The following is a 16514-nucleotide window of genomic DNA, read 5'->3' as shown; positions in this document are numbered from 1 at the left end:
TTTTTTTATAAAATTTGATATGTTTAAGATAATCCAAAATACACAAATCAAATGAAGATTTTCTTTAGGAAACATTTAATTAATATATAAGAAAGAAAGAAAAATATTTTTTGTGTTACCTCTCTACAAAGTTGTGAATATTTACATCTTTACAACTCTTAATAAAAAGTTTTAAATTAATTATTGTAAATAATTATAACGAAATTTGATATAGAGAGAATAGCAACTTATAAGTTATAACAAGAAATATCATATTTAAACCAATGATTTACACCTTACTTTAAAACATGCCAACTAAGATAATCCTTTAAATGAAAGTAGACCCTGCTAAATTCAGATCTATCAATGATGAATAAATTAAATCAGTGAATTGTATATAATCTAATTTCTTTCACTACTGAGAAATGCTTTTAATTTCTTATTTGTAATTTAATATTTAATTTATGAATTGGCGAATTAATAGGCACATGATTTTTTATTTTCCTTTTAAGATTATCCTTTTTATGTAAATTAAACCTGTTAAATAAATCATAATCAATCAATAATAAATAAATCAAATGAGTGAATAGTAGATAACCCAATTTTATTCACTGAGAAATGTTTTTAATTTTTTATTTGAAAACCTTTTAATATTAAATTTATGAATTGCAAAATTAAAATTACACAGGTGATATTTTATTTTCCTTTATTATATTAAATAAATAAACAGATAAATATTTTTTATAAAATTAAATGATTTGAAATTATTTGTAATTATATTTTAAAAAGGCCTTCTACAATGATTTCTAACCTTCTTCATGATTCTTGGTCCTTCAAGTTAGCATTTGCATACGATAAAGGTGTAACATCCATTCATTGCTTTGCTTTTGTTAGGTAAATAATAAGGTTTGGGTTATAACATCATTCAAGTAATCACTTTCTTTACTATCATGCCCTTCCATAAAATTAATAAATCAAAAAAATTTCGGATACCGGTGCTCCCTCTTACTTTGCAGATTGTGTGAAAATAATATTTTGTCCTTTTCTAAATCTCTTCAGCCACCTGGAATTATAAAAACTGTAGATATTTATAAAATTTAGAACTACCTCATCAAATGTGCTGTAAATTTTACCTTTTTCTAGCATAACAAGGCCATTCAGGTTGTAACTTGGGCCCTGTATCTGTAAAAGCCAAATTAATAATGCGACTCTTTTTTCGGAAAGCTAATTTTCTTAGTTGCTAATGATTTATTTATAAGGCATTGTGATAATTTCGATTCTATTCTATACAATGACATATTATATGTCATTGATTCTATATGTTAAATTTTCTAATGACAATTTAAGCATAAAATAATAATATGTTATACGTGATTATTAAGCGCCTAGTCTCAAATACGTTATTTTATAATTTATAGTGCTTATGCCTTCTGTCATTGAAAGTTCAACAGATCTAACTGGATTAAATTAAGTTGGATGAAAAATTAAAAATGATGAGCTCTCTACACGTTTGTGGGCATGCCACATACAGGGATGTGAACCCGAACCCGAATTCAATAATTTTAAATTTTATTAAATGAAAATCAGGAACTTAATCAAAACCGATTTCCTAAAAGGTGTCCGAACCTGCCCCAGGTCCATTTCACCTCGGGTTTAATGAGTTGTCCTAAAATCGGTCTCTGTTTGTTCTGTGGTTTCAAAATGTCCAACCAAACAATTTAAATTTCCTGAACCCTGGTTCGAGTTCACATCCCTGGCCACATGTACTTGACACAACAGTCCACATGTACTTGACACAACAGTCGGAGAAGTGTTATTTACTTCTATAGGCTAAGAAAAGAATATGGGCAAGATAAAAGCCTACACTCATGAACTTCCGTATAATTTATACTTTAAGAGTGGGAGGTGGCTGATTTTAAGTTTAAATTCCCTAGTGTAGTCTTAAATGACTACTATTGATTTTAAGAGATTTAATGTTCATATCAATTGGATTTTGATTTATCCTAAAGGAACAAAATTTAAAATATATTAATTTCTTGTGAAATAAGATGTTCAATTTTAATATTCTAATTAGATTAATATGGCTGAAAAAGTTCGGTAATAACTTTTTAATCTTGATATTCATTATCTTCATTTGTAGCATTAACCTGCACTGGAAAACCTAACCTAACCTCATTTCATATTATATTTTTTTATGATTTGATATTTTCGCTATCCTCAAAAGAAACCCATCAAATTGGGTGTCAAGTATTTAATGGATTGATGTAAATTCAAAAATATTTTCTTAATTAATTAGTGCTAAACTCCAATTCAAAAATCACTGCTTCGCAATTGTCCCATAATAATAGCGTTGTTAACATAAACTTAAAATTTTTCGTATTTAACCGATATTTCGCAATTAACCGATTTGTATTTGGAAAAATATTTTAACATTATACCATTGTAGATTTTAACAAAATGATTTTTTTCGCATTTAAAAATTTTACACTTTGGCGATATGCAATTAAGAGGTTTTTACTGTGTATATTTTAAAACAATAAATTACATTTCATTTCGACTGATCTTTACAACTTTTATCGAGTTTATATATAATATTTTTTTAATAGTTTAATCTAAATAAAATCATTTAAGTAAAATTATTTTTTGTATAAAACTAATATGAAAATTGTTTAATGTTATACAAAAAAATACAAATTTAAATACTTATAAATAAAATAAAAGTTATAAATCTTCAAACTATGCCTCGAAGGCCAAATAGAATAATTATAGATTAACTCGGTCATCTCAAATAAATCCATGATATACAAAACATCTATAAACTTTTCTGATCATCTGATTTCTTATTTTTATTTCAAAGTGTTTGGTAGCTAATCATTACACCTTATATGACTTCAACTAATATAATATTTTTTTAAAGTTACTGTTAAATGCAGTGGCCCCTACACTTTTTGAGCGAATGAAGCAGAATACGCCCATGAAAAGAACCTATCCCCCCCCCCCCTCTTTCGAAAAAATGATGATAATTATGACACCCATAAATTTCAAAAATAATTTTTATTGCATCAATTTTTAATATATAATATAAATAAAATGCAAAAAATATAACTTTATAAATATTATTTTTAAATTAATAATTTAGATAAATTAGGGTAAGAGAAAGCGAAAGAATTTATAATTTCATCAGTATTTAATTGTTTAAATAAAAAATTTTCCATTGATAATATGGTTAAATTATTGAGAAAAGAATCTTTCACGGTACTGCGCAGTCTTGTTTTAATTAATTTAATTTTACTCATGACTCTTTCGGCAGTACATGAGGTTGTGGGAATGGTTAATAAATATTTATATAAAATTCTTAAATTAGGGAAAGCAGAAAAATTTAAAAGTAAACGATAAGGTAAAATAAATGAATAGTTTTTCCAATCTGAATCGTAAGTCCCTGAATTATCATCATCATCAGAAGAAGCTAAATAATGTATTGGTAAAAATATTTTAATTAAATAAATTTACAATTCTCAGAATCTGACAAATCTTTAGATTCTTGAACCTCTAGGTCATGAGTAATAATTACATTCCCCATTTTGGCCATCTTATAAATATTTCTAAACTTCAACATTTCTTCGAAAATTTGACTTGAATTTAAATTGTAAAATTCACAGATATCCTCGATATCTTCTTTAATAATTGATTTTTCTGCCATTCCCTTTGGCGTAAAAAATGATGTTTGATGTAAAATTTCATTGAATCATCATTAAATCTTTCGTTAAACTGCATAATAATTAAATCGAGTGCAGCATAAAACACACCTATTTTAAAGCTAAAAATAATTTCTATATTTAATGATGAAAGTATATATACCTCTCCTTTTTGGATTGTAATGTTTGAAGTCTATAACTTTCAAAATCAAAAGGTAGATTTATCTCCTTCATAAAATCTTGTGCCTTTGAAAAATATCCAAAAATTCAGTGTTATTATCTATTAGATTAAAAAATATTTATATTATACTTCTCAAATTAATCAAGCAATCTTTTGCCAATTGAATTTGATTTATTGCATACCCTATATCCTTCGAAATGGTTTACAATTTTGTACAAGCCAAACTTGTTATCAACAATATTTTATCCAAAACACAAAGTGATAAGATAAAATCAAATTTTTCTATTCTAAAGACTATAACACTAGCCATAGTGGAAGTGGCAGGATCTTCAGAATCCTTTAAATTTGTTAAAGCTGCCCTCAAAGCATCATAAAGTTTAAAAAAATTTACAATAGCTTTATATGACGATAGCCAGCTTCTAAATAAAAAAAAACATTTAAAATTTAAATAAATAAGGAACTATTACCGAGTGGTATTCTTGACGCGTAGAAATCGTTGCGATTTTTTCAGATCATTACACTGAAATTTTTTGAGTACCTCATATCTTTTTACACCATTAAAATAGACATAAATCTCATCTAGTATTCCTAGAACATTTCGAAGTTTTTTAATTGATTGGCATAATTGAACAACGATTAAATTTAATCGATGACAATAACACCAAATAAAAGCTGCCTTTGGCGCCTCTGCTCTAATCAAGGCTTGCACACCATTGATTCTTCCACTCATGTTTGAGGCGCCATCATAACTTTGCCCAACTAGATACTCAAGGGGTAAATTCATCGAGCCAAGTTTGGATATTATATTATGCTTTATATCGAGACCTGTGGTATTTCCCTTACAATATATGTCAATAAGTCTTTCAACAGGCTTCGGCGTCTCACTATTTTCAACATATCTTACTATCAAAGCTATTGCTTCTGATTTCGAAACATCGTATGTGCCATCAACTATGATTGAAAAGCACCTGTTAAATGTAATCTCATTTTGAATTTTTTTTATAACCATATTTTTCATGGTTTCAATGAGAATGTTTATGTTATTATTATATGATAATAGGTTTGAATATAATTTCGTTTTTAATCATTTATTTTTTTTATCCTTTTTTCTTTCTTCATTTTGCTGTGTATACATTTTTAGTATAGGTTCAGAATCTGCAATAAGCTCAATAAGGGCCATCATATTGCCTTCTTGTTGTCTGTTCCCCCAGAAGGCTTGGTTACTAGATATTAAATAAAATTTACTAAACATCGACCAAAATTTCCGTCAATATATTAAATTAAATATTAAGTGGTGGGGGGGGGGGTCTTATTATTACATTTATAAAGCAAAAATCACATGATCATGATGGATGTAAAAAAAAAGTACCCCCACTCAAATTTACTGAAGCAGTTGCTTCGGACCCCCCCCCCCCCGTTGTAGGGGCCCCTGGTTAAATGAGTATAACTTAGCCATTCCATTATCCATCAATACTCAGCTCAAAGCGTTTTTTTTATTTGTCGTTTGACTTAGATGAAAAGATTTAACAGAGCACTTTTAAAATTTAATTGGACGTAGCCTAAAATTAGATGAATAATTTGCTAAAACATTTATTAGTAAAATAACATACCCAAAATGTAAATATAGCGTTTTTTTGAAAACATTTATAAGAAAATCTCATAATTAAATAATATAACTATCAAACACGTCTAAAAAAGCCAGTGCACCTATAAGATATAATTTTAATATTTGGTTATTTCAGAAAATTCTGCTAGAAAATTGACAAAATGTTTTAAACGTCAAAGTTGTCTGTCCAATATCATCACTTTTAAATCGATAATTTGTTGATTTATATTGTGAAAAGATTTTCCTTTTTTAAGTTCGTATCTGAGTTATGATGCATAGAAGTAGTAAGACTTTAATATATTTTCTGCCATATTATGTTTAATTTCTTTTTAAATCAAATAATCTATTTTTTAAATATTAACTTAAGATGAGATTATTTAGATTTAATCAAATACTATTTATTAACTGGCCATCTTGTAGAATAAAAGAGAAATGCCCTGACAGTGTCTCTTAAATTCATTGGAAGAGGGGCCAATTCCTTATCTGGTATTCTTGTATTGATCCATTGGTTTCCTCTAACCAAATTTCAACAATAAAAAATATGAATGATTTAATAATGACTATAAGTGAATTTTTTAGAATAAGAATGGTACCTATTTATTGACCTGAAAAATCAGAAAACCTTCTAATATTTACAGTTGATAGGCCAAAATCCCCACATAGGAAAATCTTGTCTACACTTATGAACTTTTTTATTTTTCATCAACCCACAATGTAAAGTTAATACTCAAGTTAATGTGAAGCACTTGTATGTGAATACTCTAGTGAAAAGATTTTTTGTGCAGTTTAAACTACATAGGGCCATTTCTACTAATTTATATAAATTTCATTAAATATATGCCCATTTAATTTTCTTGATTTAAAAAATTAAATACCTATCAATTTTCTTTAATATCAATTATGCAACCATGTATGAAACAAACAGTTGGGATATAAGACTCAAGACCAGCAGTTTATAGAGTCATTGCAACAAAAGATTCTAAATAAATGGAATTTTGTATCACAAAAAATATATTACCTAATTTTTAAGCCTGGCCCATCCTAAAATTTTTTTTAAAAAGTTTTGCCCAGCCTGGGCCGAATTTATTTAAATATAGAAATTGATTTTTATAATTACTCAAAATAACCGATGTATGTTATATGGTGTCTAGTTTCTATAGATAAAATCAAATATTTTTATTTTATATAAAAAATTCAACATAAAATTGATAAATTTAGATATTTTAAAAAACTTCTAAGGCCCAACCCAGGCCAAATTTTTTTTAAAAAATAGGTCCAGCCTGAGGCCCATTCAGGCTGGTAACGGGCCAAGCCTACTTTTGCAGATCTCTAATTTCAACACTGTTTTTCAAGAAATTAACCATTATACATATATTCTATAACTCTTTTAAGTAATTCAGGGTTGGGTATTTGACTGGGTTTTATGATAGTATTCACTTTATTATATGTAATAACAAATGTACAAAATATATTCATAAACAAATGCATGTTATTAATTTGATGATTCATTCTTGAAATATTGTTTTGTTATGAAAGAGTCGTTTTCTGGATATATTGAATAATAATTTTCTTTTATATTTTTAAATAAAATATGATAAACTTTAGCTAATTTTCCTGTAATAGAAGTTTTCAATTCATTTCGGTTCTTTAAATGAATATTACCTCAAACACACCTATTTCTTTATGAAGAATAAGTTGAACTTGGAAGAGTTAATAAGATATTTGCTTCCCATAAACTGCAAAGTGGAGTAAGTCAATTCCAACAGCTTGATGCCAAAATCTGATTAATGGCTATGAATTCTCTGGCGTTCCATATTATTTTGTTTATCAAAGATACCACTTTTACAGCAAATATTTATTATATCACTTAAGATAGCATGATTATCACCACCTTTCAGAATTCCTATTTCTGTTATCCTATTCATAACTTTCGTCAAATTCTCATGAGATGTTGTCCTTGATATTGGGGATTTAATAAATAGGTAGCATTGTGAGCAGTTGTATTTAGATCATTTTTTCTTATTTCAAACATTTATAAAATTTTTTTCTTCTGATGGAGAAAATGTTGAGTCTTGGCATGATTGAATAATATGCTGCACTAAAGCTAACATCTTATTCTTTACTTGGAACAAAGTTCATCTGTCCCCTTGAATTCTTGACAGTAACATATCTACCGGTTAAATATATATAAAAACTTTAAATTTTCTTTGTTTAACATGGTCAAACCAGTAAACATTTTCTTCAACGATAGACGCTTTTTAGCTCTTTAACAAATTTGTCTATTTTATAGAAGCGGCCCACCTCGTTAAACTAATTGTACTTAAAGTAGAAGATATGGCATGTTGATAGCTCTTGCAGGAAAATATTGCACTTAGTATATTTTTACATTTTAAAAAAAAATGGATATGTGAGAAATTAAATAACTACTCGATCAAGACTTAACATTATATGACTTGTCAAATACTTTCGATCAATGACCTTATTTGACTGGCCAATTGATCAGTTTGATAACCCTGGATTATACTATAAATGTATTAAAAAACCTTTAAAGAGATTAAATAATTAGATTTTGATAATAGTCAATAATGTTATTCGATAAACATGATCGTTTATATCTCACTTCAGTACCACTTTTACTTATTTGGGTGGGGGGGGGGGGGGTAACGACGATGCCCTATAACACTTTTCTATAAGGCACTATTAAATATGATTTTAGAAATATTATATTTGTTGAATATATTTTTAAAATATTTTAATAAAAGCTCCCAAACAAAGCCAGGATGAGCAATGACACTTTCCACTACATTAGTAAACACTCAACTAGATCAACACAAAAAAGGGAGATCTTGGAAGCTTATAGCGGTAGCTGGTGGCACTTTACTAGTAATCAAAGCAGTAGTCTTACCTTTTTTGACTCCCGCCTTACGCAAAATATGCATTCCCTATTTACCTGCCACACAGGGTCAGATCAAAAACTTCGCTCACTTGCTAAAACATTGTAAAGGTCCCCTAGTTGACTTGGGTAGTGGAGATGGAAGACTGGTTTTGCATGCAGCAAAAATGGGATTAGTGGCCCATGGTATAGAGCTTAATCCTTGGCTTATTTTATATTCAACGATTGTTAAGGTCTATCTCAAAACATTTATCCGACTTACCAGTCAAAAATCAGGTAATGTATTTACAGACATAAGGTTTTACCGTAAAAATTTATGGAACATGCCCTTGAGTCAATACAGAACTGTAGTCGTGTTTGGAGTAAAGGAGATGATGCCACGACTTAAGGATAAAATAATAAAAGAATTAGACCAGGGGAGTAAAGTTATAACATGCCGGTTTCCGTTGATAACCCGAGAAACGGATGCTAAAATTTTACCCTATAAGATTGATGACTTAAAATTGATTTTTAAAATTGAAGATGGAATCGATTCTATGTGGTTATATCAGAAAAGTTAATATATTATAATAAAAGTTATTTTTTAATGATATATTATTTGCGTTACTTATTGGTTATAACTTATGAACCTTAAGATAAATTAATAATTATCCTGTATATGTTCTTTTATGATAAGAATAATAAATTTATTTATAAATAAATGTATTAATTAGTTTTTGTAAAATTAAAACGCATTAATTATTTACAACTTTTTTTGTTAAAACGAATTCATAATTGCTTAATATGTTTTTATGATTGCCTATGATTTGTAAAGAAAGCTACGTCTCCACTTCCCATGTTCATCGCGTTTGTATTCGTAGAGTCCTAATCTTGAGTCAAAACCTCTGCTGGCCATCATCAAAGTAGGATTTGTCATCGTAGAACTGTCTTTAGATTCCGCTTTTGGTGAATTTCTACCAGCTCTGTTTTTCATATAGTCACTATCACTAACATTCGGGCTTTCTAGGTCTAAATTGATCTCTTCGTTACTTACAGGTCTAGAATGGAGTCCTTGATTTTTGTATTCAGTTGGTATATTCTGGTTCTGGGTATTCTCTTGGGAGTAATTAGTCTTATTTAAATCTAATGTTATGACATGAAACGGAAATTAATACAATAACTATAAATTATTCTCATGAATTAATGTAAAAATAATACCTTTATAAATGTTAAGCCATATAATTCAAATATGTTGTTGCAGTTTGGAACCTCCGGACCCGTATTTGGAACATTTTTCCCAATACAGTACCACATCTGGACCCAAATTTATTTAGGTTTATGACCCGATTAGAGTCCAAATTTGGTTCAGAAATTTTAGCCATTTTATGATTATTTTCTAACAAAAGTAATAACTGTTCGGTTCAGACTTGATTTATATGTTTTTTTACTCCTAATACATCTGTCCTAACCTGATTTCCATCCAAATTTTTTACCATCAAAACTTTCATAGCTATTTAAAAATTTTACAAAATAAACTAATTATCCGATCGACAGTTTGGGTAATTTATATTTAAACCCGAACTTAGCCAAGATGGAGTCAGATATCTATGTACATTAGAACTAATCCATTCAATCGACCGTGCTTAGGCTTATTGGTATTGTTTCAAAATATACATTAATTTTAATATATTTGGAAAAATCTCTTGATTATATTTTAAAGAATGAAATACTTCCTTGATCTTTCTCGGAAGATTATTTCCTAAAATTTTTCTTATATTAAATTCTGAAATCAATGACCGTAAGATACCTTAATATCTACTAAATAAAGTTGGGCCGGATATTTAATTTTTTAAATATTGCGAAATAATACTTTTAAATTGGTTAGAGATTTTTTATGCATAAACATCTTGGAATATCGATATAACATTAAAACTTGTTATAAAACAAAATCATTATAAGGAGGAATTAGAATCGGCAGGTCAAGAATTTATTTTGTATCGGATCAGCAAAAAATTGTTAAAACCCGATCTACAACATATGCTGACTATTCTTTAATATATTTTTGTTTGATAAATTATTTTAAAGTTTTATTAACATTCTAAGATGGCTATGCATTAAAAATTTACTGCTTATCTTCTGGCAATTCAGAGATATCCACATTTATAACCATATCATTTTAATATTGGCAAAAATATCAGCATAGCCCTAGTTAGAGTCAATGAATAACAAATCGCTTATTGATTTGGGCTTAGGAAATGCGACGGTTATTTTGTTTGCCTCTGTACAAGCCGAGGTTTGCGAGTCTCAAAATCATATAACTTTTATTTCGTCTATACAATCATATCGTAAATTTGATTAATATTACCTCTTATTTTTCTAAGTTATACTCTAATAACAATAGTATAAACGATTTTCATGATTTCTGCTAAATCATCATTTTTTAGAAAAATATTGAAAATCGAACATTTCTACCATTTGATTTTTATAATAATCCAAAGGAAAAAATTAATTAAGAACAATATAAGAGATTGATAATTTACTTTCAATCCTTCGGTAACTGTACAACAAGATCAAAAATGCAATTATCGTCAAAATAAACAAAATTGCGAAAACCCATACTAATATGGATTCTAAACGGGATACAACATATATAACTCGCGTTTGGGAAAGATTATCATTCGATGTGGATTTGAAAATATTTGTTAAACTAATTCGTGATTTTTGAAAGAATTTATGAGGGCCTTTATAATATAATATTTAAATAGTATCATGTTTTAAAATTTATAAATTACTTAGTGCTTTTATATATTTTTGATCAATAAGCTTAGGTTCCATTGAAAGATTCCCGAGTGTGTCACAGTACATGTCCCATCTTACGCACATATAGTCGCCTTCAAAATTTTTTCTCATTGTGGGTATATCCAATATCAATTCTTTTTCGGCGTACAACAAAATCTAGTAGAGTCTAAAACTTAAGCTTTTTAAAAATTATTATTACAAATCCATATCCCCGAATTTCTCCATGAAAAGAAAGATAGGGAATTGACTTATTATATTGTGTATAATGTAATGATACTAAAAGAGGTGCCATATTTTTGTAAGCATCAATATTCACTTTGGGCAAATCAAACCCTAGTAAATCTTCAAAATAACTTTTATCCCTATCCGATGTTATCGATTCTAAGGCTAATAAGACCCATTTAATATAAGTTTAATTATAAGCTAATTAATGTACTTTCATTTGTCATGTAGAAATCCGATTCTGAGTTTTTATCATTAACACCTATAATTCAAATTAATAATTGTAATTTCTAATTTTTTAAGACATAGAATATATCTCTATAGTATATTTGTTTACAGATCTAAGCAGTCATTTAAAAAAAATTTTTTGAATGCCATATTGGGATATAATTCTTTATGATTTGGAATCTCTCAATTTTAAATCATTTGCTAATGATGACTCTTAAACTTAAAAAATTTGAACAATCTGTGAATAATCTTAATTTACTCTCAATTTATATGAATTTCTAGATATTTTTCATAAAAATTAAAAATACCCAAGCAACTTTACCAAAATTGTCCAAAATTAAATCTACATGTGCTGGATAGAAATCATCTTCAGTAAATGATTTTAAATTTATATTCGGATTCCATATCCCAACCTAATCCTATATGTATACTTAAAATGTTAATAATTAAAAATATAATTTTATACGATTGAAATTACTAATATTTGATTTGATGCAATGCATATTATCCTCATGCATAATATAGTTTTTTCTAGCGCATAAACACCGCACATAACCAAATATTCCATTATTAGTTTCAATGCACACATCTTCACATCCACCATTGTCTTTTAGACAACTAGCTTGTATTTAATTGATATTATGCTACTATTAAATTTTAAGGGGGTTATAATTTACTTCTAGCTGGGCAAAATAATTCATCGCTTCCATCATTGCAATCATAAACACTATCGCATAGTTTTGCGATTGGTAAACATTTGTTTTCCATGCTAACAGGACAATTATATTGAAGGCGACTATTATTGCAAACTAAATAAATTGCAATTTCATCGATTATCAGATTAAAATTTTTTTTATAATACACAAAATATACGTTTATATAACGGACCCTTAAATTGTAAAATTTACTTTTTGATTTGTATATCCACATAACTACGCTAGGTCGCCAACGATCTCCCCAGTTTTTTAAATTAATAATTTTTGCTGCCCTCGTTTCGTTATTATTCATCGATTTTTCATAGCATCTGTTGTGTGGCAAGGGTGCTTCATATGCGCAAGATAATTTTTGCTCACTGTTTTCCTCAAATGTTACTAAATTTATGTATAAATTTTTGATAATTCGCTAAACTAACACACTCTCTTGATATTTAGATTCTAATCCGTATATTATTAATATAAAATTGCATACATAATAAATTGGCATTCAAAATTGTTTTATACTATAATAATTCTAGAAAGTTTAAATTTTGTAAAAAAAATAAAAAAAATAATTATAATAAAAATAAATGTAAATTATTAACAATTTAATAGGAAATATAAGAATATTAGAGTTCGGTGAAAGTATGACCGGGAACACTTAATCGATCTTATTTAATCAGTGTATTTAATTGCTTTTCGGGCTTTAGTTTATTTAAATTTTGTCTACTTATATTTGATTATTTTATTTTGCTCGTGCTAGGTCTGGCCTAATATTCAAAAAATATATTCTGACCCGGCTTAAATTTTGAAATATAATATGATTTAACATTGTGTTTTTATATATTTTTGTCAAGAAACAAGGTGCCATTGTATTTAATATTTAGATCCAAAAATAAATTTAAATTGTTTTAATTTTTTAATTTTATTAGCATTATAATGGATTTTTACTTATCAACATAAGGTTTATAAAGAAGAAATTAAAATATAATTGTTAATATTTTAATTATAATAAAATAAAATGTTCAAGTCTAAATATTAATTATGATAATGTTTTAATAAAAAAATATAAAATAATAATTATGGCGATTCTTAAAGTATTCCTAGTTTAAATGCCAAGCGATATTATCAACAAAACTTTACAATCAAAATACGGTACTTAAAATTGTTCATGCTCACCCGTCAGATATTAATGGGCTTGCCACAATCCAATCCGTTTATACATGAAAAAGGGCCACAGATATTATGATAGAACCCCTTCAAATTTACTCAGAAGTTGTAATTTTATACTAAAGGGTTAAATCACACATGTTATGGGATAAGTCAATCAAATGAACCTCAAGGAATTATAAAGCAAAGCATAATTATTCAAATCTTGAGAATTTACAAGATCTAGTTATTGGAGGGATTATTATTAAATATAATTATACTTTCATAAAAATTTAATATTATAATAGGTGATTGATCAAATTGTGATCCTCAGAAATATAGTACATGATAGAAATAGGATATAGACTTCCTCAAAGGGGTAGTTGTCGTCTATATTTCCACGTTATTAATTACATGTTTTGGTTATAATGGATAACCCTTCATATATTTTAAACTGAATAATTTACCGTTGTGATAATCGAATATATTGTTTATATAATTTATATGCTTGTTTTATTATTATTAACATTCCAATTTATACCAGTAATTATAAAAGTATTGTTATATTACTCGCAGAAGATCAGGAGAATTTTTTTTATAATTTTCTTAGGCAAATAAAATACGCGAATAATGTTGGAGATTTTTAACTCTTATTTTTTAATATTCACTTTTTATTTTTTTTACTTGTCGATTAGAATGATATTATTCTATATAGATATACTTTTTTTAACTTTACAGGAGAACAATTTAAAAATTTTTTATATGTGTTTTGAATATTAGATAAGCAATGCTCTCCTAATTTTTTTTTAATTTAAGTTCCTCATCACTTAATTATATAAAATACCAGGATTTCTCGAAGAATTTTTTTTATTATTATTCTAAAAATGGAGATAAAATAAATACCAAATTTATTTTTATTTATTATTCTATCTCCAAATAACTTTTCTTTATATTAAAAATATTATTGAATAATAATAATTATTAATGTAGACAAGGCACCGGACTAAAATTTTATTGTACAAATTTAAATATAATATTTTAATGGAATGGATATATGTATATTATAATTTTTTGTTTTTTGGATCAGTAATAACAGGATCGTTAAATAAAACCATACAATCAGTTAAAATAACTTTTAATTACAATTATGTAATACTTGAAACATAAAGAATCATATGCTGATTGGATTGATTAATTTTGGCAAATGGTAATGTAATTTAACAATTTGAAGAAATAGGATAGAATCTAATATATATAATCTCCATAATCATAACACGATCGTTTTCGTATCTCCCTAATGTATTTTAAATTTAAGGAGACTATATAGTGTGATGTTAATTTTTTGCTCAATCGAACTCGAGCCTCCCGTTTCAAAGGCATATCCTATACAGCATGCACCAACTTGAATACAAATATATTTATAATATTAATTTATATATATATTAAAGTTTCACGCATACAAACTTGAATATAATTAAATTTAATATTAATTATAAAGATGTTGAAGGGTAATTATTTAGTTTGTGTGTGTATGGTATTAAATATACTTTATTAATAAATTTTATATAAATATTAAAATTTAAGAGTAAAAGAGGTAAAATTGGTCCAATGTATACTGTGAGCATGTATTAGAAATATCAAAATTTAAAAATGTGATGGAAATTATTGGATAAAATTTAAAATAGAGGTGCTTTAAGATTTTTGAATTTTAAATATGGGTTATAGATTGGTCTGAAATTTTTTTTGCAGACATAGCCAGGCCTGATCAAATCATTAACACATTTTATAAATAATGGAAAATTTTAGAATAACCCTAAAATAAATATGAATTTTTAAATAAAACCTCATAAGATAGGAAAATTTTGTATATTTACTCATAACTTCATGATTGTAGAATGTATGTTTTTCATAACTTATAACATTTTTGATTAAATGTATAACCTTTTTGTTTTACTTATATATAATTTGACTATGATTGCCTCCTATTATTTGTTAACTTCGACATATCTTTTTATTTTTTCTATTGTAATTTAATAACAATTTCTTAAATTTAATTTTATATTTTGTAAATAAGTAATAAATCATTTGGTTTGTTTAAAATTTAAATTAAGATGAACATATTTTCAGAATGGTACTTTAATATGTATTCATGAATTTCATATAAATACCAGGAGCTCACCAGTAGAATCATAGTTAAATCAGATATTTACCCTTCACTTGATGATAATTTTGAAATTAGACAGATTTAATTCTTATAAACCCCTTACATCAGACCTATTTTTCTGGATCAAAATAAATTATTTGGGTTTTCCTGGGCTTGGGAAATATTTTTTACCATTAATATAGACTTGGACATAGCTTGAGAAACATTTTTCATAATTATTATAGTCTAAGATTCCTGTAAATTTTTTAATTTTAAATATGGGCTAGAAATTGGCCTTAAAATTTCTTTTGAAGACATGGCAAGGCCTGATCAACCAAGACCCATGCAACTTTCATATTCTGATTGTATTTTTAAATGCATTGTGACTTTTTATATATTTTATTTCAGTCCTCAACTATCAAAATTATTATGGTCTTTTGCGGGTTTGAGAAAACCAAGTGCGAGGACCTGGCTTGGGAATTTTTTTAATATTAGGCATAGGTGTAATATTTAACACATAATATTTATATGGCCCTCAGGTAAATTCTAATTTAAATATATTTTTATTCAAAAAAATAGTATTCATTCTAAGTCTTAATAGGTTGGCCTTGGTTGGGGTGAGCTGGGTTAAAATAGACTAAAAAATAGAAATGGTTTTTAGAGATTTACCTATCTCCAGGCTTGGAAAAAAAAATTTAAATTACTATCGGTTAGCCAGGTTTGAGAAAATTTTTTTATAAAATTATTATTGGTTGGGCTGGTCTGGGCTTGGAAAATATTTTCATAAATTATATTGGGCTGGGCTTGGGGAAAATTTTTCAAAATTATGAGCTTGGACGTAGTGTTGTTAAACGGCTCGATTTAAGCCGATTTTTAAAAACGGCTAACTCAATATTTTATCCAGAAAAATATTATGCGAGTCTAAAGATTTTGCTCATAAAGAGC

The 16514-nt window shown here is 27.1% G+C and overlaps 2 protein-coding genes across 3 annotated transcripts; one reads left to right on the top strand and one right to left on the bottom strand.

Moving 5' to 3' along the window:
* The first annotated feature begins 5635 nt into the window (after positions 1-5635).
* On the top strand, positions 5636-9004 carry LOC135926216 (ATP synthase subunit C lysine N-methyltransferase-like). Of its 2 annotated transcripts, none has more exons than XM_065461993.1 (2): positions 5636-5745; positions 8224-9001. In XM_065461993.1, the coding sequence occupies exon 2, from the start codon at positions 8249-8251 to the stop codon at positions 8912-8914; it is 666 nt and encodes a 221-aa protein (XP_065318065.1). In that variant the 5' UTR covers positions 5636-5745; positions 8224-8248; the 3' UTR covers positions 8915-9001. The 2 variants fall into 2 exon arrangements, with proteins under 2 accessions (XP_065318065.1, XP_065318066.1); XM_065461994.1 differs by having other exon boundaries at positions 5657-5742; positions 8224-9004.
* A 149-nt stretch (positions 9005-9153) lies between these two features.
* LOC135926970 (uncharacterized) lies at positions 9154-11368 on the bottom strand. The gene is made up of 4 exons (XM_065462903.1): positions 11332-11368; positions 11126-11288; positions 10874-11074; positions 9154-9476 (listed from the first exon to the last, which is right to left on the bottom strand). Exons 2-4 carry the CDS (start codon positions 11241-11243, stop codon positions 9154-9156), a joined length of 642 nt encoding a protein of 213 aa, XP_065318975.1. The 5' UTR covers positions 11244-11288; positions 11332-11368.
* Between the last annotated feature and the right edge of the window lie 5146 nt (positions 11369-16514).

The sequence above is a fragment of the Gordionus sp. m RMFG-2023 genome, chromosome 3 (assembly GCF_954871325.1).
Source record: "Gordionus sp. m RMFG-2023 chromosome 3, tfGorSpeb1-WG-v2, whole genome shotgun sequence".
Classification (NCBI taxonomy): Eukaryota; Metazoa; Nematomorpha; class Gordioida; order Chordodea; family Parachordodidae; genus Gordionus; species Gordionus sp. m RMFG-2023.
The sequence above is the reverse complement of the archived record's forward strand: the minus strand, read 5'-3'. Positions and strand labels throughout refer to the sequence as shown.